Genomic DNA, 26,627 nt, shown 5'->3' on the forward strand with positions numbered 1-26,627 from the left:
ATGTGATCATTATCAGACTTAGGTGCTGGCACTTTTTATAAAAGTTTCCTTGTTTAATGGGCTTTCAAACGGTATATCATTTTCCAGGATTCCATTTATCTTCGTAAGAGAAATTACGTTTGTTTTACAAGAAAATGTGTCCACGAGCACTCAACAGTGTTAGTTTATCAAGTTGTTTAATTCATAGAAAACTCTTTTAGATGGACCAGTAGACAATTTTAAAGTAGGCTGTCTTAAAATAAGGAAGTTAAAGGTTACAAATTGCACTTTAAAACATTTTTAGTGTACTTTTAGTCCCGGGTTCGAATCCAGCAGCTGACCCTTAGATTTTCTCTTCCTAGGAGCTTCTTAAAGCTCACTGTCCGGTGATGGACAGTGTTGTCTGTAACGAGAGAACACTGTCCGGAGGCCGGCAGTGCACTGGAAAAAGTTCCGGGCGCTAATAACCTCAGCTGTTAATGCGCCCCAAAAAAAAAAAAATTTAATAGTAAAGATTTTAGAAAAAAAATTAAATGACGTTGAACGTTTACAATTTATTTACAACCAAAATATTAAATAAACATAATGTTGTATTTTAACAATTTAAATAATGCTAAACTGATGGCAAGTATCTTCATTCTTCCACAGTAATGGAGAGTTCCTGTCCATGGCACAGCCTCCTTGTACACGCCAAACCCATCGCGGTACAGTGACAGATGTTGCAATCTAGTTTAACGGTTGTTCCAATTTCACAATCTAGAACAATTAAAAATAATAAAATTTAATCTAACAAATCTTTTAACTACATATTTTAAAGATAACTACAGTCGAGCCTCCCATAAAGGACACTCTCTCACTAGCGACCACCTCCATTTACGGACAGTTTTTGGATTTCCCCGTTTTACCCCTATACACTTTCTATATAAAAGAACCTCCGTCTAACGGACACTCTACATAACGACCGCGGACATTGATTTTGGGGAACGGATTATATGTTTCAACCTCCCACCAACGACCACCTTATTACTGAAAGTTCGTTTGACGTGATGATCAAAATAATTATCCCCTCGAAAGTTTTTCTTTTTTTCTGGTTTTTCCTAAAGTTTCCTATATAAGCTCCATACAACTTGTACTATTTTAATCATTTTTCAATATAACTTTGGACGAACAATATTATTTTTTCCGATATGTCTCTCAAACGAAAGTGGTTAACTCTAGAAGAGAAAATAAATGTGTTGGAAGATTTTGCAAAAACCAAATCGAGCCATCGTCAACTTGCCGAAAGTTTTGTTCTATTTTTCTAAAAAATTCAATTAGTCTATGAGTTTGCTCAATTTCTAACAAAAAGTTAATTATGTACAATAAGGTTTGGAGTTGGAAAAACGCAGATTACCAATATTTTGAAGGATCCGAGATGGAATCTACGCGTTAAAAAAACAAAACGGCTTGCAAAACAAAATTAGTGATTATTGTTACAATGTTGAGGAGTGATGTAGTAAAAGTGCGTCTGTCCATTAAGTTTAGCAAAAACTTACCGTCCATAAAGTAATAAAAAAAGTTAAGTGTGGATAATAAATGCAATGTCAATTTATATTGCTATTTGTATTTATGATTTTTTTGATGATAATTATCAGAGAAATGTTTTAAATAAAATATTATTTTTTAGTATGATGATAATTTTACCATAAATTATTATCGTTATGAATAAATGTGATGATTATTATAAAAATTATTAAATAAGTCAATAATATGTAGTTTTTTGATGCATTTTTTGGATAATTAAGAAAAACTTGATGCATATCATATAGCTGCAATAATTATGCAATTATGTACGTTTTTAAATCTATTAATAATAAACAATTTTTAAATAGATGTTTGGAAAAAACCCATATTTTTTCATTATGAAACTTGCCTACGTCCTTCTAACGGCCACTTTGCTTTCCTCCGCCAATGTCCATTATTGAGAGGTTCGACTGTATACCATTTCGATAACATTTTGCCCCCCAAAAAACAGATAAAAACTTAATTTCATTATACAAAGAGATACGCACTTTTTCCTGTCTCTTCCTGTAGGGAAACTTCGGATTGTTCTTCATCTTCTGATGACAAAAAAAAAAAATTAATGATTTTTGGGGAATATCGAGGTGCGGTCTTGAATAAAAACAACTTTTTTGCTTTATACCAACGTTTCGGTAATTTTTACCACCTTCTTCAGGGTCTGTACAAAAGGAATATTACACTAATATAGATATAAATTGAAACCCATTAAAATAAATAAATAAAAACTATTTCTAAAACATAAAATTAAATAGATAAATCAATATAATAATAAATATTCCCATTTTGATTTAATTTGCATGCGTTTATCAATATCACAGATTCATGCTGAGAGCAAGTCTTGCGAACTCCCAAAAGGGAGGTTACAGATTTATTATTATCATTATATTTATTTTTTTTAAATTTATTTATTATTTTTTTTTATGGTTTTCAATTTTATATCTATTGTAAAGTTTTTGTCCTTTTACTAAAAACTTTATCAACACAACTAATGCCTGCCACTAGTTATTAAATAATATGTGGGTTTGATAAATAATAAAACTCGCTAAAGTTGTAAGTAATAACCTGATTTATTAACACATTATCATTACTAACATTAACATTTACTATCAACCAACGCTATTCATTAGATCTACCATTTACAACGGTCACAACGGTTTACTGTTACTTACTCACTACGTTTTTTTTTTAATTTTAATTTCTTTGCTACCTGTATAAAAATAAATATACACCAGGCAAATTGTTAATAGTAGAAGTGCAGTATAGGCTGCGAAAACTGCCCGGCATAGCCGACACACACCGCAGCCGTAAGGACGCAGGAAGAGAGAAATCAGCCAGTTCTGACACTCTCGGGAATTCTACATAGTTGTGGAAAGGTCTAGGTTAGGAGATCACGAGGCCAACGTCGTTTTAGACGTCGTGGGGGATTATCAGGATGGGATGATGAGGAAAGAGATTGAGCTGTTGGATTGGTATGACAGGATAGGCTTTTGAGGAAATTGAGGAATCGTGAATGGATTGTTTCAGTGATAAAAGTAATATTTAGGTCTTTGTGAAGGATGATGTTAGTGACATAATAGGGAGCATTTACAATTTAGCGGAGGACTTTTGATTGGAAGGATTGGATGCGGGAGATATTGGAAGGTTTAGTTGAGCCCCACAGCTCTGATCCGTAAGTCCAGATGGGTTTAAGTAACGTTACTCACTACGTAACGCCATAAAACTGTTCCACGACTGGCTACTGGTCCGCACTGCACCGAATCGCGCTAGACTCAACCGCACTAACAAAGCTCTACTCACTAACTGACTAACTGCCCAACCGGCTAACTCTGAAGCACTCCGCAACACTGATTCTCTCAAAAACTATCACTTCCAAAGTGTCTCTCCAAACTTACTTTCCAAGACTAATTCAAAACTAACTTCTCCAGCTGTGTCTGCCTCCTTTTAACTGCGAATGCCCCACTCCGTCTGTCTCACGCCCACCTGCCACTCACTGGCTGAGGAAAACACATACTGCCACCACCCCAACTGGAGCCGCCCTCCTCCAACTCTCTGTCTCACTCCAACTTCGTCTGTCTCACTCCAACCTGCCGCTCATTGGCTGGGGAAAACACATACTCCACCACCCCAACTGGGGCCGCCCTCTTCCAACTCTCTGTCTCACTCCAACCTGCCGCTCATTGGCTGGAAAACACGTACTGCCACCACCTCAGCTGGGGCCGCCCTCCTCAGCTGGGACCGCCCTCCTCCAACACTCTGTCTCACTCCAACTCCGTCTGTATCACTCCAACCTGCCGCTCATTGGCTGGGGAAAACACATACTGCCACCACCCAACTGGGGCCTCTCTCTTAGCTGGCCTTTACACAGCGGTGGACCGTAATAGGCTACGGTCACTAAACTCCTGGAACAATCTAGCCCCTTGCTTCTCCGGCGCAGGTAGAGACCGGCCTTTTTGTTTACACAGTGGTGGCCTGTTACCGATTTTGGTCGCTCAACCCCTAGAACAATCTAGGCCTTTCTTTTCTGCCCAGTTCAACTTCGTCACTATATTAGTGTAATATTCCTTTTGTACAGACCTTGAAGAAGGTAGTAAAAATTACTGAAACATTGGTATAAAGCTTGTTTTTATAAAAAGTTATTAGCTAAATAGTTGTATTTATTGATGACCACACCTCGATATTCCCCAAAAATCATCCATCAACAACGGTCGAAATAAACCAAAACCATCATAAAAATTAATATCTTAAGTAAAATGAATATCTGTATTGTGAAGATTTACAGCGTATTTTTCCTGTTTTTATTTATTTATTTATTTATTTACCCAAAGCTCGTTTGAACCTTTGCTCATTTGTTAAAAACGTGAATTTAGCAGCACAGGAAGTTTCAATGCAGCCAATTTTGCCGCCGGGAGAACAGTAACAGGTATAGCAATCAACTGACAAAAACGTTCCCGGAGTGCATTCTGCAAAAGTTGCAACAGAGGAAGATTAAAAGCAACATTAATGCAATACTAATGCTGTTATTATGCATTTTCTAGTGGGTAGCCAGCTTAGTTCCCGCCTTTTTTCAAAATAAAAAATTACAAAACAAATTAATCAATGACGTATCTCCCTTGTTGTTTACAACTTCTTCTTAATGTTCAACAAGATTTTCAATTTCTTGTTGGTAGAAATCAACCAGTTTCGAGTCGAAAAATTCATCCAATCTAGCTCTCTATTCTACATCCAGTATTGAACGATATTCTGCGCATAGTTTATGAAAAAGATCGAAATAGGTGGAAACCCTTTGGTGCCAAATCCGGGTGAGTACGGCGAGTGTGGCAGCCAATGAACGGGCTTCTGGTCATATTGGCGATATGAGGGCCTGGCGTTGTCGTGCAACAAAAGAACTCCATGCTGCTAATTAGGTATTTTCTCTAGAATAACCGTGTTACATTTGTAGAACATAGAGAGTCCCGCGTTGACAATTTGATTCCGTTCAAACAATTCGTAATGGATTAATCTCTTCCCAGTCCCACAACATCGTTTTTAGCGGATGAAGATATTGTTTCACGCGCAGGGTTGCTTGTTTACTGGCGCTAAGCCATGATTCATTTTAATTTACAGGCTCCATTTTTTTTTTTTCTTCGCCAATGACGATTTGGTAAAAAAAATGATGAGTTGAACAAAAAGAAATACTCATTTTTCTCAACTTGAAATTCTATTTTAATGATCTGAAAATTAACTTGAATTAACTCGAACCAAAAAAAAATTCTGGCAGAACAAAATATCCTTTTTCTGCAACCATGTAGGAATGTTCTCATTACTCAATTAAAATCAGCTGTGTAATGCCCAACTTTACCTCACTAGTGGGGAAAAATTCCCATTAGTGTCACTTTCCTCACTAGTGAGTGGAATAACTTTATTGTGCTTCCTTGATATAAGAAGTTTTGTTATTAAATATTTTCTGTAAAACTTTAATAAGCTTATTTAACGTAACTAAATAATTAAACAACGAATATTAAAAACATAAAATAAAAATTGAAAGGAATGTAGAAATAAAAATAATATTTTAATAAATAATTAGATATTTTTAATTATAACAGTTAAAAAGGTTATAGTGTTACCTTATAGAAATTTAAAATGGATTCTAGTGATTCCTGTTTAGTTTTTTAGTTAATAACCCTAATGGTTGCAGAAAAAATATAATATTTAACTCGAGTGTAAAGTATTTTCCTCGTGTGAGGAAAAGTACTACTTTCCACACTTGTTAAATAAATAACTATTTCACATGATTTGAAACATTATGCCAAAAACATTTAATGACATGCGCAACGTTAAAATTTAAAAAACGACGGGAACTTAGGTGGCCAACCCATTTAATTGGTAAATCTTCTTAGAAAGTAGAGAATTTTCAAAACAATAAACTTGGTTAAAAATAAACTAAACAATAAATTTTCTTTTAACAGGAAAACAATAGAATTTTTTTTTAAAAAAAACTGTAAAATTGATTTTGTATAAAGTGGGAAAATCGTTTAACTAATTTTGAACAATAAAACTTCAATTTAGCGTCATCTGTTCGAGCTTAAGAAAAATTTCAAATTGAAACTTTCTAAATTTTTTCGTTTTTCAAAGATACAATCGACCTCTGACGCATTTTGTTGCAAATATTAGGGAAATTATTATACGAATAGGTATGGAAGAGATTCATCAAAATCTTACTTGAATCGGATTATGAAAATGAATGAATCGAATGCGTAAATGATTCATATTCAGGAAGGTCGTTTTGAAAGGTAATTCTTGAGGAATTGAACTAAGACAAATTATATTTTACTTTTGATTCTATCCTTCATAGCATTGCAACCGTAAATTGCATCCCTAACCAGTTTTAGACTTTCATCATTCGTTAAAGGCAGATTAACCAGTTTGGTGTGGAGATTTTATATATTTAATACAAAATCTTTGATTATTATATTATAGTAATATAATAATAATAATATTATTATTATTATTCAGAAATAATACTTTTAGCTATTATTGTACAATATAATTGTTAATGGAGTTTTTATAATAAATTTATGATTAATTTTAAAAGTAGAAAAATTCATTTATAGTTATTTATTTAACAAGTGTGGAAAGTAGTACTTTTCTCACGCGAGGCAGGGTTTGCACGCACGAGCGAGCGAAGCGATGCGAGTGCAAGTGCAAATTGCCGAGTGTGAGGAAAATACTTTACACTAGAGTTAAATATTATATTTTTTCTGCAACCATTTATTAACTAATAAAATTAAAAATTTCATTTTTACAGTCTACAAAAAGTAATTTATTTATTATAAACATTTATTGTTATATTACAATTATTTACATTACTTACGTATTTACATTACTTATTACATTTTCTGCTGATTCTTTTATTGATGGAGAATTTCTATAAGGTAACACTATAACCTTTTTAACTGTTATAATTAAAAATATCTAATTATTTATTAAAGTATTATTTTTATTTCTATATTCCTTTCAATTTTTGTTTTATTTTTTAATATTCGTTTTTTAATTATTTAAATAAAATAAATTTAAATAAGCTTATTAGAGTTTTACAGAAAATATTTATGTTAATAACAAAACTTCTTATATCAAGGAAGCACAATAAAGTTTTTCCACTCACTTGTGCGGAAAGTGACACTAATGGGAATTTCCCCCCACTAGTGTGGGAAGTTGGGCATTACACAGCTGATTTTAATTGAGTAATGAGAACTTCCCTACATGGTTGCAGAAAAATGAATTTTTCTACTCATATGGCCACGCTGCATAGTATGTAATGTGTCGTTTTAGAACGATATTTACTATATTTTTAGAAGTTCCTTTAGGAGTGGCTGGGAAGGTATCCCAGTAAATTGAGTTCGTTTTAATAAATAAAAGAACTGTATAATGAATGCAAGAATCGATTATGATTTTTTTTTTTTTTTATTTACCGAAATCTCGTTTGAACCTTTGCTGCTTTGTTGGTAACTGGTAGTGATGACATGCCATAAGAGTGCAGCCAATTTGGCCGGTAGAAGAACAGAAACAGGTATTGCAATCTTCTTTCCAAGTTGTTCCCGGAGTGCATTGTTTTTCTGCAATAGATGGAGCAGAGGAAATTGAAAATTGTAGGATTAAAAGCAACATTAATGCAATACTATTGCTGTTATTATGCATTTTTCTAATTCAAACAGTAATTGAACTCGGATGATGAGTATTTTACATTTAATTTTTATCTTAGCATTGTGTCCAAAAGCTATGGTTGGGCTTTCAAATTTAGTGTTCAGTGTTTACTTAGATCTTTTGCATTTTTTTTTGTTTTGTTTTGAATTTAATGTGTCGTTTTTGAACGATATTTACTATATTTTTAGAAGTTCCTGAGGAGTGGCTGGATAATATATGAATGGACTGTATAATGAATGTATGTATCGTATTTTATTTTTACCCAAATCTCGTTTATTTCTTTTCTCTTGTTTTTGTAACTGGAAAGGATAACATCCCATCAAAGTGCAAACAGTTTGACTGGTGGAATTACAGAAATAAGTAAGGCCATTCTCTTTCCAAGTCGTTCCTTGAGTGCACTTGTTTCCTTCAAAAAAGTTGGATCAAGAATTCAAAAATACAGAAGTTGGAAAGCTCCACAGAACATTTATGCAAAAACAAAACAAAAAATGGAGGGAAAATCCATTAAAAGGTAGCCTCAAAATATTTTGTGTCTACTCAAATAGTTTTGGGAAACTTGAAATTTGAATTCTTTTGACACTAAGAATATTTTATTTTAGATCTTGTCTTAGTCTATATTAAAGATTTACCTTGAATCAAGATTATATCTTATTTATTTTTTTAAACCAGTTTAAAGAGTACCAATATTGAATTACGTAGTAACTCTACTCTACACCCAATCTGAACTCCATTTTCCTTTAAATCGCTATCTCCGCAGGATTGATTTTGTTTTTCTGACGAATCACAAAACTATGAAACTATCCGCTTAACTCATGCAACTTAGGCTTGCCAGTATTAGAACTAGATTGACAAAAAAAATGTTTTAAAGATGCCCAAGATGGCCAAATTTTCTATTACACATTTTCACAGATTCTCCAGGCCTCCTAGATAAATTTTTATTATGATAGCCTTGTTAAGGTTGATTATAAATCCTATTGTTACATCTAATTAATGAATTTCATAAAAATTAAAAATATGATAATTTAAAGTTTGAAATTACTTTCAGATAAATATTCTTGTAAGAACTATAAACAATAATTCCAAATTATACCTCGTTTTACTCTGCTCTGCTGTGAAGATATGGGACCGCAATGCATGAGAGTGCATCCTACGTGGCCTGTTTCAGTGCAGAAACATGTGTTGCAGTCTTCTTTCCAAACCGATCCTGGTTTGCACTTTTTTTCTCCTGTAAAGATTGGCAAACATTTGAGTTTTTTTGATAAGAATAAACAAAAAACTTCTTTCATTACTCTTTGATATCGGTCAGTTACTTACGAGAATCTGTGATGAACAACCGATTAGAACCACAGGCGACAATATCATGGCATCCAAAAAAACAAGTGTTCGGTTATCATCTTTTTTCAAGTTAATGTATGTATTTTCATTTATTTTATTCTGTTTTTCAGCAATCATAACAGAAAATCAAGTGAAGGTAATTGTTAGGGTTCCATATTAAAACAAAGAACGCAGTTTTATGCTTTGTTTTGAACTTGAATTAGCCTAATTATTGGCAATAATTGCTTTTTGATACTTAATGATAAAGGACAGTTTCTCTAAGTAATAAACAAAAAGCCACTAGACACCATTTTGCTAGAAAATGTACAGTTAAATGCTACAAAACAAATATCTAATCAAGAATATTGTTTGTGTTTTTTTTGCAGGTAAGTTACTAAATCTTCAGAAACGTCAGCTGAGTTTCCGTATTAAAAAGTTATTGAGACAAACTTAAGGTAATATTTTCCTTTGTTCTTGTAGTCAAAAGTATTAGTTATACTTAAATTATTACTAATTACTAACCAGTATCTCTTCGTGTTCTTAGTTTTTGGAGCGACCATTGGTTATCAGGACAATCATAATTAGTACAATGTTCCCTTCCAAAGCCAAGGCAAACACATAGATTACAATCTTTGTATCGCACTTCACCAATGAAACATAATCTTCTACTCCCTGAAACCACGATTTAAATGAAACTATTATCAATAAATAGGTGACATTTAGTAAGTGTATAAGTAAGTAAAGTACTTTAAAACAATCGCCTATTTTTTTCAGGCGTGGTTTAATGTCCAACCACCTATTAGATATGTGGACGGGGACGGAAGCTCATACTTTACTATAAACAATTTATTTTTGCAAACAAATAAAAAGTTGCCATACAAGGGATTCGAACTGGGGATCTCCTACTCACAAAGCCACTCTCTTGACCACTAGACCACCACCCGCACCAGGTGACATTCGAGTATTTAGTGGTATATTTGTTAATTGGTGATAACTATAATGTTAATTAATATTTTTTTTTTTTTTTACTGTAAAGTCCACTTGCTACAGGTTTTTGAACTATTTAACATCAGTTAAATAAGATATTCACAATAGTTTTTGCCCTGGTCATTCATTGCAGACGCATTTATTGCATTCTTCACCACCAGGTTCGCATGAAGTTAAATTATTATTAAAAATAATATATTTTACTTAGATATTGCAAGTAAATTCTTGAGATTGCTTGTAAATTCTTCGTAAAATTATCTATTTAATAATTCATTTAAAAAAAAAATTAAAAGAAAGTTAAATTAAAATATTTACCTAATGATCTCTTTTTAAGCAAGCAATTGTTGTCATTACATTCTTCACTCCTTACCTCTAAAACACAATAAAATGCAAATTTTTAACCAAACATCTGATTAGTGGTTCACTAAAAATGAAAACAATTTTAATATAAAGCGCTAATCTCGACGAGTTAACTGTTTTTTTGCTTAATAAAAACAACATTAATTTTAGATGAATACACTAATTCGTAAATCGTTTTGTGGGATTTGATTCCTAAGTTTTCATTTTTTGGCTCCATTCTAATTCATTTATTTTTATTTCTATTGGTATTTTAAGTATTTAGGGAAACCATTGCCATTATTTCTTTAGGCTGAAGGGTCTTATCACCAATTCTACGTCACCTCAGTTAACTTTTCTTTTTTTTCTCACCCCATAGATGAAAGGCTTCTTTTTAAGGGAAATGAATGTAGCTGTTTATCCTCTAAGCCGTCGATTATTTAATGAAATATTATTAACTAGAACACAAGAAAATGGTGGTCCCCAAAGTTGATTTAGTCTAATAGCATTTCTATTTTTAGTTTACAGCGTCTGGATTTAATTTATAATTGGTTATTGGAGTATAAAGGCAACATTTGCAACTTCCTGAGCAATCTCTCTTCTAATATTGAGCACTATATATTATCGGTCAGCGAATAATAAAAAGACTTCTTTGGAAAAAGGAAAGATCCTAAAGACCTGGACTCGAAAAACATTACTACTGAGCAAATCCCATCTCACCAAGAAATTGAAAATAGCAGTTTAGATATTTAACCTTGATTAAACAAATTAATTGAAGTATATTACTCTCAGAAGCAATGTTTTTGGTAATCTGCTTCAAAAACAAATCTATTAAAGAAGGTGTTCGTACGTATTTTAAGATCTATCGAACCAGCTCACGTTCTTTTCCAAATATAAAGTAAGAGCTCTAAACCTTATCAAGAACAACATCGCCATTTTCATTCATTAAATTTTTCTTTTAAGAATGTAAAAAAATAATGATAGAATTCACTTTTACAATTAAAAAGGGGCTCTCTCGCATATACGCTTTTTAGAACATATGCTGCAAATAATTTACAAGTTTTTTATTATACTAAGTTAGTATTGAATGCCACAAACGTTAAGTAAAAATGTAGTATTTGAAATAAATATGCAAGTAAGTAAGAGAATGCAGTAATGAGATAATCGTGCGATTAATTGCACCAGATTTGTCTACTTACTTGTTGAGTGTCACACTTATTTTAATAAAATTGGATAAAAATTATTAATTTACATCATTAAAATAACCTATAACCCCCCAAAATAGAAGTAGCTCTACATGTATATTGGCATTCCAGCGGGTACCCAACATGGACGCACGGCGCCTTACACAATACAAGTTTACTGGTACAAGATATTGGAGCTACCACCGACTTTTGGGCTAACTGTTCACTGTCTTTGCACATCCAACATTTATAGATATAGGTAATATAAATAATGAAATTTTCTATTACCGGCAACAATTAGCACCACTGAAATGAAAATCAACTGATACTTGATTAGCATTTTTAACAAATATTAAATGCATACTGAATTCTGATAGAAACGAAAGTTTATTTTCGCTTATCCTTAGTGATAACCCCTATGCTGGTGATAAGAATTGATTAACCATAGACTTTTGTTTTTAATGATTATTGATTCATCAGAAATTGATTATTTATCTTTCTTTTATTTATTCCAATTTCTTATTTACGACTATTATATTAATTAAATTTAATTATAGTTTTAAATAAATATAACTATGGATTAAGGATTCAAAATTGGCGAGGAATCGGTCAAATAAAAACTTAGATATTTAACCTTGATTAAACAAATTAGAAATCATTCAAGAAGATGCAGTATATTGTTCTCAGAAGTAATGTTTTTAGTAATCTGCTTCAAAAACAAATCTATTAAAGAAGGTGTACGTATGTATTTTAAGATCTATCGAACTAGCTCAAGTTCTTTTTCCAAATATAAAGTAAGAGCTCTAAACCTTATCAAAAACAACATCGCCATTTTTATTTATTAAATTTTTCTTTTAAGAATGTAAAAAAATAATGATAGAATTCACTTTTACAATTAAAAAGGGGCTCTCTCGCATATATGCTTTTTAGAACATATGCTGTCATCCCATACACCACATTGAAAATAAACACAATTTTAACTTCTAGAATGTGACAGTACTCGATAGGGAAAAAAGTAAACGTAATTTTCTAGAAATGTGCCACATAGTGAAACAAAACAACACAGTAAACTTTAGAACAGACACGTCGAATTTAGCCAATTGCTACAATTTTATCATTAAAAAATAAATAGATATCTAACTTCTGTACATAATTATTGCTGGGTTTTTTAAATTTGCTTCTAATCATCTGGTTCGTTTGTTATTTAGTTCATAAGGGGTTTTGGTTTTTCCTGTTTGTTTTTGTATTAAAAGAAATTTCCCAATATCTAGTTTTATTTACTCTTTTGTTAAATTGAACATTGTAATTAGTCTAGCCTGTAATTAGTTTTTATTTTCTTATTTATTTTTATATTACTGATTTTCTATTTTGTGATTCTCTGAATTGTTTGTATTTTTAGTATCCAGACCCTGAAGAAGACAATATATTTGTCGAAACGTTGGCAAAAAGACGAGTTGTTGTTTTTATTTGACCGATTCCTCGCCAATTTTGAATCCTTAAATGAATAATTTGCGGTCACGAAACCTATATATTCATTAAAACTATAGAACTATTCATCAATTTTTATTTTTTAAATTTATTTGCTATTCACAATCTACAAAGAATAAAATGTAATATGATGAAAGAACACTTCATGACAGGATCAGCTTGAGGAGAGAAGCTGCGTACCGGCAACACTCTCGCTGGAGTTTCTTGTACTATTGAAGCTGGTCACGAGGCCAACAGCCTCAATCGTCGTGGAGGACGATCTGGAATCGTTGTGTTGTAGATTTTGAACAAGAGGATTGGTACAGAATAGAAGAGAGTCAAAGAATTTTCTATATTTAGATTTAGATTTTGTCAGTTACGTATGAGATTTTGAGGTCGTTATGGAGGGTGAAGTTAGAGACATAAAATGGAGAACTCGTAATCTGTCGGAGAATTTTTGGATTGGAAGGACTGGGATCTTTTGTGAATTAGAAAGTTTGGCTGAACCCCAGAGTTCAGATCGGTTTGAGTACGCAGTTGTATATTAGTCTTTTATTCATCAAAATTAAAACAAAAAAATGCTAAAAATGTGTAATTACAACCAGAGGGAAACATGAAACATCTGGTGGATTGTGAAGGAACTATTCATTCGATTAGTAATCTGTAAACAATAGCACTCTATAAAAAGATACAATTGTTTATTTTTTGACATAACCTTGCACAACTGGCATCTCTATGAGTAGATTAGATTGTAGGAGATTTAACGAGAAAGCCTTCATTCGCCACCGTGAACCAGAGGTCTACTGTCACACTTACTAATTAGAGCAATCGCTTCAGTCCTGTGTCTGCTTGCTTAGACTTAGTGAATCTGATGAAAGGCATCTGGGCAATGTACAGCGGCGGGGATTTTTTTCTTTACCTTACATTGAGGTTCCTTCTTCCTGACAGAATCTACACTGGGCAGTTCTTCACCATTCCCATGCGTATTGGTTCCAATCTAAAATGGCCAGTAAAAAGCGCTACGATCATCCGTACGGCCACTCGTCCTTGCTGGAGTAATGGAACAGTTTGTTAATTAAGGCGAATAGCTGTTAATAAAATTTTGCTTTTTTCAGGCCGGGAATTTTCTTCATCACTTTGTTAAGTGCCCTTTCGTTGATAGTTAACATTTCTCAGAGCACTTTGCGACGCTTTAATACGAGTTCAGGGCTAGTAAAAACTACACAGAGCTCTTGGTAGGCCTGCCACATTGTCCTTGTACAAAAACCTGAGTTCCCAGACGGGAGATTTAAAGACATTATTTTGCCAGCATTTCTAAGCAGTTCCTACAGCAGCTTTTGAACAGGACTTAATAGCCTCCAAAGGCTGCCTGGTTGCCCAAGAAAATGTTGACTCTGGATTTTCAGGATAATGATTTCTGCAACAAAAAGTTATGTAGCGATTAGCTTCACCTGGAAGACTGTAGCGATATTTTCAATTTTTTGAATTCTCGGCATTTGATTTTACTGCTATTATGCACCATGACCATGATATTAAATAATGAAATGAGATTAAGAATTTAAATTGATTCATTTCATCTGTTTAATTAAATTTTTAGTGGAAGGAAGTTAAATTCTCAAGGGAACTAGAAGTGATGTAGACTAAATGCAACTGCTAAGCATTAGTAGATTGAACAAGACAGTGCAGCCTTGTTAAAGCCACTATATAATTATCACGTGTCCTCGCCACGTGTCAAGACTTGACATTCCCATTATCTGCATTAGCTTCACTTCTTATCGATATTAATTTAGTAGCAAACAGATTTACTCTTCTTTAATTAATCGATTTAGTTGATTGATATTTTGCTAAACGCTAATTAGAGCGATTATGGTTCTTTTTTTTTTTCAAAATTGCATAAATAATTATTTTGTAATATCGCTGAATGTCAAGTAAATATCACATATAAATACTTGGGATTTCCCTTTATTGAGTTACATTATTTAAACGATCTACATTGCTAGATTTTTCGCGGTCCAATGGACATAAAAACCAATATTAATAATTGCAAAATTCTGGAATTTTCATTTATTTTATTATTAATACTTTAGAAGCAAACAATTTGTTACTGATGTTTTTTAATATTGTATTTCCTTATTTAATTTCCTCCGTTACATAATCCAAGGTTTTATTTAACAGTAACACCTTAGTTTATCGAATTACGTATTAAATTTGTAGCATTAAGAAAGTAATATGTATTATTTTGGGGCTATATTAACTTTATATATTTAATATAGATTATTTATTAAAGTATAAAAATAAAAATTAGATGTTTGTTGTGAAAAGTTTTTCACAATGAAATTTGAAACTATTTTGTGCTGAAAAGTCCTTAATTAACCAAAACATTTACTCAAAATAGCTCTTTCAGCGAATTTCCTCAAAATTTGAACTTAAGGCCTTGGGCACACAGAAAGCGGTCTGTAGCGGCGGGCAACGATCTCCGACCGAGGCGGTCAGGAGGTCTAGTTGTATTACACAATGTTGTATCATCTCTGTCAAAAAGAACGCTAGTCTTAGTCGCGACGACAAGCGATCTGGTAGTACAAAATTACAGATTTCAACGTGACCGCCTTGCCACCCAGTAACTACGAAATAAAGATACAAATGTCAAGAAACTTTATTACTCATTTTTTATTTCATTCTAGCGACATACGAAGATACTAGAAGAACCAATCTTCATGTGACTCTAGTTCAATGCATAAGCGGTGGTATTCCCCTAATTGTTCCCTCTTCTTATTGATTTCATGCACCCAACTTCGTCTTTTCTTCTTTTTGCTTTGCAAAGCTAATAGCAGAAGGAGTTGTTCTTCGTCCGAGCTCATAATATATAAAAATTAAAACAAAGAACAAGAAAACGCACTACTATTTCTCAAGAAGAAAGCGACCAAACTGGACCGCTCAAACAAAAGAAAGAAATTTATAGTATAAAAGTTTGTAACATCTTGTCGGCAAATTTTGAAAGCCAATTCTGAAAGCGTATTATAGAAAAATTTTAAATTTGTACTGCCTGCAATTTTCTATTTTTGAGTTAAGTGCTCCACATTTACACACATACACACCTACAGGCCAATTTGAAAAACTACTTTCGGACTAAAAAGAAAAACTCAAAACGGATATATCTCGCGAAAAATCAAAAACGGAAATCTAAATTATTGTATTATGTATCATTGGTAGAGTAAATGATGGTAAAGGCTAATATTGCAATAGCTTGTCTCATTGGTGGAGTAAATGATAGTAAAGGCTAATATTGCAATAGCTTGTCTCATTGGTGGAGTAAATTATAGTAAAGGCTAATATTTGCAACAGCTTGTCTTATTGGTGGAGTAAATGATAGTTATTGCAACAGCTTGTCTCATTGGTGGAGTAAATGATAGTTATTGCAACAGCTTGTCTCATTGGTGGAGTAAATGATAGTTATTGCAACAGCTTGTCTCATTGGTGGAGTAAATGATAGTAAAGGCTAATATTGAAGTAAAAGTTGTAAGAACTTAAAAGTATAATAAAATGAAAATTTGCTTTTAATTGTTACAATAAGTGAACGTGGTACATGGTAACTCAATATTAGGATTATTCAAGCGGAAAAGGCACTCAGTGGTGTTACTCCTTTGTCGTGAACATAGTGGAATGAAATTTGAGTTCAATAGTTTTCGCAAGATTCTTGAGGTTTTTTTTTATGGCTTGTAAAGTTCGAAAGTTCAATTCAAAAAATAAATGGAGCTTTAAGAATTTTCCGAAGATAGCTGGAACGTTCAGTTGATCTCAATACTTGAACTTTTAGAAATTTAAGTGAAAATATTGTCCAAACTAGCCTGAAATTAGCAACGAAGGACATATGTTGTGAGCAAAGGATAAATGTTATGACAGAGAATTGCAGGATTGGTTGGCTAGAGTTCCGCTTTAAATTGACCCAGCTTCCTTCTCCCTTCTTTTTTTTTGTAGGTATCCCCCAGTATCCCTCGGCATCCTGTCGTGGACAGTTCCAGAAGCAAGGGTTAAAAAAAAACAAGCTGGCTATGAATTAAAGATCAGCACTGGGTTGAAGCATTAGTCGGGTGGGTTACAACGGGGTCTGGGAGTGACAGGAAAGGAGGAGGGGATCCATGATGTTGTTGGAACGGCGGCGAAGAATAAGAGGAAGGTGCGAGGGGTGTTAGTCGCTCCATTAGAGCGCCACATCACTGTGATGCTGTGCTTCTCCATCGTCCTCGGGCCCTAGACAATTAGAAAGTGGACAGACATGGTACGCCTTCCTCGTCAGGCCTCTCCTGATAACGTCTCACCCAAACCATCATACCCCCATCTCAAACTGTGGATGAACGCTAGGTCTACATAAGTTTGGAGTTAGTGGATCCAGGAGTCTCTGTTCACTAGACTAATGGCTAGTACGACCTGGATATGATCGATAGTTGTCGTGCCCTACAACAAGTTACTTTGATATCATTCGCAGAAAATAACAATGCTCAATTTCATTTTTTCTATTTTGATCCAAAATTTCGTCTTTTTAAGTTTAATACTTTATTAAACAAATTTAGAAATCCGCTTTGATATTAAACTTTTATTTTTGAACTGCCTGCATTATTTGTGCTCACAAATTTTTACATATGAAGTTTGCCAGTTAGGTTATAGTACTTTGTTTACGAGGAATAAATGTGCGCTTTGACCTTCAAGATCTATTGTGCGCTCCTCAAGGAACCAGATGAATTCCTACAGCTTCTGCTCCAAACCCAGATGTCCAAGAAATCCTAGGATCCAATTCAATCGACAATGCCCTCTAAGGAGAAAACTTGTCATTTTCTAAGCAAGCTCTTCCAAAATCCAAAAATAATAATAATATCAAGCTCTCAGGGATTAGCTATGGAGGTAAGCGTATTGGATTCCTACGCGAAAGTCCCAGGTTCGAATCCAGCTGCTGACCCTTAGATTTTCTCTTCCTAGGGAACTTCTTACAACTCACTACTGTCCGGTAATGAAAAGTTTTTGTTTGTAACGAGGGAACACTGTCCGGATTCCACTGGAAAAAGCTCTGGGCGCCAATTACCTTAGATGTTGACGCGCCTTAAACCAACAAAAAAAAAAAAGGAAGTTTTACGAACTCGACGGGAAACCGGCCGTCATTTCTGGTAAAATCTCCCTAAAGTATTGCTGTATTATTTAATTTAAAAACTGCATTTATTGTAATGGAATTTAACAATCTTGGCATAACATGTATAAATTTTTTTTCAGTCACTATTGATTAGAAATTCCTGAACTAAATTTAGAATAATCAGCGTATTATTTAACTATTTATGAAAAATAAATTGTGCATCTCAGGTCCGATTATTATGATTAATTAAATTAATTCTTTGAAATAGTTTAGCTGTGGTAGTGTTTAATTAAACTTAGTTACATTTCAAGCATTGGTTCATTTAGATGATTACCTCTATTCAGTTGATACTACTTTGTAATATTGCAGTTCATTCGATTCATACTATCGATTGTATTAGTAAAATGTGTAGCTAGTTATTTGCGCCATTTTTAACATTTGGATAAAAATGATTGTATCTTTATTGTGTTTTATTTTATTATTTGCAATTACATTGTTCTCGGGTTGCATATTAATCAATGATTTTAACTGAGTAACTAAATTATCAATTTTGAGAATCAGAGTTAAATTACATTAATTTAAAAACTCTTATTTTAAATCTTAAATAAAAGAAATGAAAACACATTTGAACACTCACACGATAATATCTTACTTAATGTAATTGAAAATGGATAAAATCAAAAACCTTTCCAGAAAAATGGAGCTTTCAGTTTCGCAGGTTTTCTTTAAAATTTAAACTTCTTTACTTATTCTATTCCTATTAATATTTATTGGGTAATAAAAACTTATTTTTCTCTTAAATTAGAGACATGAATATCCTCCAGAAGTGCACTTACGAGGGTCGTTTGAAAAGTCCGTGCAAAAATAAAAACTACTTAATTTTTTGGGGTAAACCTTTTTTATTTTTCAACATAGTCTCCTTTTAGGCTTATACACTTCGTCCAACGCTGCTCTAGTTTGTTGATCCCTTCCGAATAATAGGATTTGTCAAAGTCCGAAAAATAGCCATTCGATTCTGCAATCACCTCCTCGTTTGAATAAAATCTTTTTCCCGCCAGCCATTTCTTCATATTGGGGAACAAATAGTAGTCCGAGGGAGCCAAGTCTGGAGAATAGGGGGGGATGTGAAACGAGTTGGAACCCTATTTCCATTAATTTTGTGACCACAACTGCTGAGGTGTGAGCTGGTGCGTTGTCGTGATGGAAAAGGACTTTTTTGTGGGCCAATCGTGGGCGTTTTTCTTGCAGCTCGGTTTTCAAACGGTCCAATTACGATGAATAATATGCACCTGTAATAGTTTTACCCTTTTCCAGATAGTCGATGAGGATTATTCCTTGCGAATCCCAAAAGACAGTCGCCATAATCTTTCCGGCCGAAGGAACGGTCTTGGCCTTTTTTGGGCGCAGATTCCCCCTTGGTAACCCATTGTTTAGATTGTTCTTTGGTCTCAGGAGTGTAGTGATGTATCCATGTTTCATCCACAGTGACGAAACGACGCTTAAAGTCCTGCGGATTCTTCTGGAACAGCTGCAAACCGTCCTTGCAACACTTCACACGATTTCGTTTTTGGTCAAGCGTGAGCAATCGCGGCACCCATCTTGCGGATAGCTTTGTCATGTCCAAATGTTGATGCAAAATATTATGTACCCGTTCATTCGAGATGCCCACAGCATTAGCAATCTCACGCACCTTCACTCTTCTGTCATCCATCACCATATCATGGATTTTATCAATGATTTCTGGAGTAGTAACCTCAACAGGGCGTCCAGAACGTTCAGCGTCACTTGTGCCCATATGGCCACTCCGAAAATTTTGAAACCACTTATAAACTGTTCTAATCGAAGGTGCAGAGTCACCATAATGTTTATCAAGCTTCTCTTTAGTCTCCTGAGGCGTTTTGCCTTTCATAAAGTAGTGTTTAATCAACACACGAAATTCTTTTTCGTCCATTTTTTGAAAATCACTCGACTTCCTCGATTCAAACGAATGCCAAACACAAAGAAATAGACCGATCTAGCTGAAACTTGGTGTGTGTTCTTCCAAGAGATGCTACTAACTAAACATAACCTCGATACGCGCCAGTAGTGCTATCTCTCTGACTTTGCACGGACTTTTCAAACGACCCTCGTATAAGAACGAAGTTCACCAGTAAAACATTAAAAATAAAATTGAAGAACTGCACTTCTTTTGAGAAAGAAGTGAGAAAAATTAGTGTACCTTGCTTGAAAATTTAAAAACAGATAAAGCTCATTGCTCTTTAAATAACCATTTCAGTTTTGAAATTAATTCCATTGGAAACAATCTCTCATTAAATTCAAATACATTTCAACAGAATTTAAATTCAGTACAGATTTACTAGAATATTATTAACAGTAATATTGTTGAACAGTTTGTTGTGTGTAGTTAAAGGGCCTGTAGTAACACGTCTCTGCACCATATTTCCCGTTAATTCGTTTAGTCGCTAGCCTCCCTCTTGTTCACTAGCCGTGTATGAATGAAATTGTGTTCAGCATACCCATGTTGGGATGGATGAGAGTCATGAAGAGAGATAGAGAGAGAGAAGTTGGTACACTACCAGCATCCACTAATGCAAGCATTCACGTGCATTAACCTGCCAACTTATGGTGCATACCATTACGTCTGTTCCAAACCAAGGTACTCCTTCTAAAACGGGTGGCACATCGCCTATCTCTGCTAAAGCTTCTATTATACCACCCTATATCGCCAAGCATTACTAATACTTCTACCATCTACCTATAGATGGATGGCTATATTCAAACGTTCAAATCATTGTAGCATTAATCACATTTGAATGAACATTCAGTAGTATTATGTGCTTGCGTGTACGAGGTAGGAGATTGGCTGTGGAACAGCCAATTCAAATCCATATTGAACATGAAATTCTTTTAGGATATTTTACTTATTTCACTTTATTGACTTCTTCATCCATTTTTCACCACTTCCTCTTAAATGGCCAATTCATTGAAAGAAAAGTCCAGCAAAACCGAAGAATAAATAATAAATCAATATTTTTTAAATAATTTTAAATGGATCTTACCCAAGCCAGTCAGAACATTCAAATCCATTTAAAGCTTCTCGAAATCTGGTTCCGAAAAATGGGAAATAAAAATTAATGAGCAAAAATCAGTGCACATTATTTTTACATTACGAAAATCTGCAAGTCCACAAGTTCGACTGAACGGGGTAACGATTCCTCCAGCTGACGTAGTACGATACTTAACACTAGGGTTACCATATATTTTTTATGCCAAACCGGGACAGTCAGCTAAAAATAAATAAATAGTATAATTTGTTAGGTATTAAATATAAAAATATAATAAAATGCACTTACATATTAATAGTAGTAATATTTGCATGTTATTTACTCGTACAAGAGTATTTCTCAGAAGTTTGTACTTTTTTTAGAAAGTTTTCGTCATTTCTAATTAAATCATAAAATTTACTACATTTCAAAAGATTAGTTTTACAAAATAATAAGGCACCAACGTTACCCTCAAGCAAACGATTTCTTTATATTTAACAAATATTAAACATTTTTTTTTTAACCTTTAAAAACCGGGACACATTTAACAACCTGCTGGGACGCTGGGGCAAGTGCTTAAAATCGGGACAGTCCCGGCCAAACCGGGACGTATGGTAACCCTATTTAGGGGACTGTACATTGACAAGAGACTCACGTGGAACCCACATACTCGACTGAAACGACAAGAAGTGAACAGAAGCTTCAGACTACTTGACAGCAAATCCAATCTTGACTTGAATCACAAACTAACCATCTAAAATACATTGTTAAGACCGATGTAGCCACATGGAGCAAAAAACCCTCATAACTCCAAATGGGTACAAACACTGCAATCCAAAATCCTGAATGCACCGTACTGCATAACTAACCTCTAACCATACACACTGTCTTTCACATCCTTTTTGTAACCGATCTAATAAAGTCTCGATACCGTGAAATCTCACAGCCTCCTTGATCTCCATCCTAATCCTCTTGTACAACAGCTCTCCTCTCCTCAGTTTGAGTTCAATGGGTAATTTGGAGCGTCGTCCAAGTAGTCTGTAAAGCAGTTTCGCACGTTTCATCATTGCTTGTCTTTTAAGTCTAGTAGGTCGGTCCGTAAATATTAAAACTGTCCGGTAGGACAGTTGTATAAGGGTTGATCGTCAAAAACTGCACGAAAAAGCGTAACGTTGAAAGTTTTTGTTAAAGAGTTATAAATTCAAATAAATTTACCGTTATCATGCAGCGACTGCTACAAAGTTAGAGTCGAATTATTGCAACGATTTACATTAGAACATTGCAGTTAATCAAAATGGCTACTGAAAAAAATTATTTATTATTCAAAGACCGACAAAAATGTTCATCATTTAATGGCGCTTATCCTTTATTATTTGGGAAATTTATTATAAAGCTATAACTGAACCAAGTGCTTTGATAATTAGATTTAAGATATTTCAAAAAGTGGAGTTAGTCGATTTGTGCAGTGGACGGCTCAAATATTTCCAATTAATTTATCAAAAAAAAAATGGATTAAAAACGCCATTCAACCTGATAAGATGTTGAGTTAATTTTGATAGATATCCCCACTTTTAGTTGTTGATTAAGAGGATTGGCCTGTTAGCCAGCTTCACCTTGACCAGCGGGTTTATTGCGGTATGCTTTACTATTTATTTATTTATATTCTATTCATTTGACATTACCACGATAATTGTCTAACCTAAAAAAAAAAAAAACACTTTTGTAAGTTACCAACTAATTGGCTCCAACTTTGCACATTGTGCCTATTTTCGGGGTTATAAATGTCTGTTATGGTAAAACTTACCACATGACACCAAAACGGAAATGTCGTAACACTTTGGCCAATATTATAAACAGGGTATAAAATAAAACAAATCTCCCCACCATTCCGCCTGGACAAGAATACATTCCCTAACCGATAACATCTAGTTGGTATTCCACCAAGACATCATCGCACCACTTATATTCGTAATGTCACCTGAGATTGTTGATGTTTGTTATAGCACTCAGTAAAATTACTCAGTTATCATCAAATTTTATTGGGTTTTTCTGCTTGAATGATATTTTTGGTCCTTTTCAACAGCTGGTAGATCTGATGTGAAAACTTTTTATCACCACTTTATAGCCGCAATTTTAAACCCTTTAACTGCCCAAAGTCACAATATTTGCCCATTTCCAGATGTGCCTTACCATTCTAGATATGTGTTCTGCACACTAACTGGGCACATTCATCTCTCCTTTGTCTCTCTCTTTGGATAGTTAATTTACAAATTTTGTAGGTGGTAACCGCAATCGATTTTATTTTTAATAAAATGCATTCCTCTAGATGTTGTTAATATCAGTGAAATCACAGTGAAATGTACAATACCAAATCTACAGCCGCAGCTATTACAACTTTCCACCCCCTCTTTGCCTTTGAAGGTCGTTGTTTTCATTCCTTAAAGCTCAACTCTGCCTCCTCATACCCCTATCCAATCGCAGCAGGCGTTCCCCAAGGTTCCATCCTAGGTCCTATCCTGTTTATTACCTACATAAATCCTCTACCCAAACATCCTCAAGTCAAACTTGCCTTGTACGCTGATGACGTGGCCTTATACACGTTATCTTGGAGAATGGACACCATCACCAACAGACTTACTCTTGCAATAGACAGACTTACAAAATTTCTGCAGCAAATGGAAAATTAAAACTAACCACGACAAGGCAAATGCTATACCCTTCACCAAACTATATCTTTACCAAGCTTTCGATTAAGGGTTTTGTTCATCATTGGAGATTATTAATTAAAGATTGAAATTTTAATTATTATTCTTTAATTCAAGGCGTCTCAACATCTTAGGTCATTTGACACACAGAGCTATTTCCAGTGTGCAATCTGTTCTCTTCTCGTTACAGACAACACTGTCCATCTGTAAGCTGTAAGAAGCTCCTATGAAAAGAAAATCTAAAGGAGTCAGCAACTGGATTCGAACCCGTTATCTTCGTGTTGGTATCCATTATATGCTAACCACTCAGCTAATCCTTCCCCATTATTATTTTTTTTTTTTTTTTAAGCGCATCAACAGCTGAGGTTATTAGCGCTCGGAGCTTTTTTCAGTGCACTGCCGGCCTCCGGACAGTGTTCTCTCGTTACAGACAACACTGTCCATCACCGGACAGTGAGCTGTAAGAAGCTCCTAGGAAGAGAAAATCTAAGGGTCAGCTGCTGGATTCGAACCCGGGACCTCCGCGTGGGAGTCCAGTATGCTAACCACATAGCTAATCCCTCCCCTTCCTTCCCCATTATTATTTGTAGTTTTATATTTGTGTTAACTAGAATAAAACTGTGTGTTAAACTCATAGCATAAACAGTCAGAATCTAAGAAACATCTATAGTTAGTTAATCTTTGAGTTAATGTGAATGGTAGAAGTAATAAAATAAAACCATATAAATTTTCGATTACGACCTCTTTTTTTTACTGTTGTGCAACATTTACTTCAAAAGAACCGTTCCATTTCAGTAAACCTAAATTGAAGGTTGCATTTAGCAAAGATTAGGAGTTTATACATAATAGGAGGTAAGAATTTTTCTTACTTCTCCGTTATTCCAAAATAAGCAATTTATAGATGAAACTTTCAAAATTTTCATTCATTGCAGTATTACAATTTGAACTATAATGGCAGTTTTGTTTATGTCAACTTAATTCTCTCACCAAATAATTCAATTCCGCTTCCTCATATTATCGAACTATTTGGCCTTGATAATTTGTGAACAACATAATTGTACTTTGTACAATAGAGTAAACCTTTACACTATAAAAGCTCTATGTGTAAAGGTTTGAGTGTGTAAGTTTAAGGATATATATATATATGTAGAAAACTAATTAACTACACTGTTCAGGAATTCTGTTATTAGTTAATTGCATTTTAGTTATTGTAAACCCCCCTCCATTTAATTGAATAATTTGATTCGCTACACGCTGTTGTGTATGGTGGTTAGAACATAATATTTGTCTTATGTAATGAAACCTGGTTGGATTTCAAATGAAGGGTGGGTATGTTGTAAAAAAAAAAAGTCGTCATAGAGAAAGTCATAACTAAGTAATAAAAGCATGTATTGTCGTGAAAACGTCACAACTAAGTAATATAATATCGTTATGAAAAAAAGAAATCATAAATATAACATATATGTACTATATGTACAGGGTGGGTGATGGTCTAGTGGTCATGAACGTGGCTTCGTGAGCTGGAGGTTGCCAGTTCGAATCCCGTGTATGGCTACTTTTTATTTGTAAAAAAAAATTGTTTATAATAAAGTACATGAGCCTGTACGGCACCTAATTGGTAGTTGGACGTTTTACTTGCTTACTTATAAAAGAATAATGAAAATTGAAAATATTGAATTATGTTCTCTCATATTATTTCAGACGGATTAAACGTCCAACTACCATTTTAGCTAGATTAAATCATAGAGAAAAAAGTTGTGAGTATTATAAGCAAATTTAGACCTTGTAAAGGAAACGTCATGATCAATGGTGAGGTTAAATGCATTAACACCGGCAGATTGAACCTTGGTGGAACTTCTAGTTGAGTATATTTTCCTTCCACGATAGGATAAGAGCTCTAAGGGTTGAGTTTCATCTTGTTTAGAGGGGGAGAATAGCATTTTTTTTAAATTTAGCTTTGAAAAAATGGAAACTATTGGGCGCCGCGGTAGCCGAGCGGTTAGAGGCGAGACCTGTAAAGCTAATATGTATTGTGATACTGGTTTCGATTCCCGGTCTTATGCCTTGGATTTTATTTAATGGATAATAAAAGAAATTTACAGTAAAGTATGTTTGCTAGTCCCTTCCGAACAGGACACCTAATTGGTAAGTTGGTCGTAAAGCACGCCTGAAAAAATAGGCAATTACTTTACTTACATTACTTTACATGGAATCTATTGCGAAGGAGATAGTTTCATGAAATATCCACCTTATAACTAAATATCGAGTCTTTCTTTTTGCTAGTGAAATCTTGAAGTTTTGGAATATTATATTATAATTTTGAATTTCTATTTCTTGCTTTTATCACGTTGCGGAGGAAAAAAAGCTTTTCTAATATTAGTACAAAAACGCTTATTAAAAAGCTGAAGAAAAGTATTTAATTTATTAAAGATCTTACTTGGATTAACGAGAAATTAAATGTATATTTAAGTCCTAAATTCATGCCCAGCTGCGGTAACTGCAAAGATTTCACTAACACATTACACTAACTAACACATGCACTTACATACTTACACATAAGACTTAAACTTCTAAGTAACTTTATAATTAAAACACGAATCTTTGCCCCACCAAAAGATGCTGTAAGTTTACTAAAGGCAGAAGAGGGGAAGTTACCATCCTACCAGCATCACTTCCTTCCCTTTCCACCAATATACCGGATATTAATTAAGTTTCTGATCGCTTTTTGTTTTTAAGTGTTCAAAAAGTATAT

General features: G+C 33.9%; 2 protein-coding genes and 1 long non-coding RNA gene across 8 annotated transcripts in view; 1 reads left to right on the plus strand and 2 right to left on the minus strand.

Annotated features, from left to right (window-relative positions):
- Positions 1-26,627, plus strand: part of bru3 (CUGBP Elav-like family member bruno 3) — an 838,385-nt gene that overhangs the window by 95,640 nt on the left and 716,118 nt on the right. The gene's annotated exons all lie outside the window — the stretch shown is intronic.
- LOC141454027 (uncharacterized) lies at positions 514-11,930 on the minus strand. Of its 5 annotated transcripts, XM_074127792.1 has the most exons (9): positions 11,829-11,930; positions 10,336-10,392; positions 9,556-9,705; positions 8,810-8,944; positions 7,982-8,125; positions 7,488-7,631; positions 4,359-4,499; positions 2,031-2,078; positions 514-735 (listed from the first exon to the last, which is right to left on the minus strand). In XM_074127792.1, exons 1-9 carry the CDS (start codon positions 11,878-11,880, stop codon positions 614-616), a joined length of 993 nt encoding a protein of 330 aa, XP_073983893.1. In that variant the 5' UTR covers positions 11,881-11,930; the 3' UTR covers positions 514-613. The 5 variants fall into 5 exon arrangements, with proteins under 5 accessions (XP_073983893.1, XP_073983896.1, XP_073983895.1 ...); XM_074127795.1 differs by lacking the exon at positions 7,982-8,125; XM_074127794.1 differs by lacking the exon at positions 4,359-4,499.
- LOC141454030 (uncharacterized) lies at positions 2,440-4,352 on the minus strand. Its single transcript, XR_012458376.1, has 2 exons — positions 3,808-4,352; positions 2,440-3,706 (listed from the first exon to the last, which is right to left on the minus strand). It is a non-coding gene; the product is annotated as an uncharacterized lncRNA (long non-coding RNA).

Source organism: Rhodnius prolixus, unplaced genomic scaffold (genome assembly GCF_049639745.1).
Source record: "Rhodnius prolixus isolate KJV_2025 unplaced genomic scaffold, Rpr scaffold_9, whole genome shotgun sequence".
Classification (NCBI taxonomy): Eukaryota; Metazoa; Arthropoda; class Insecta; order Hemiptera; family Reduviidae; genus Rhodnius; species Rhodnius prolixus.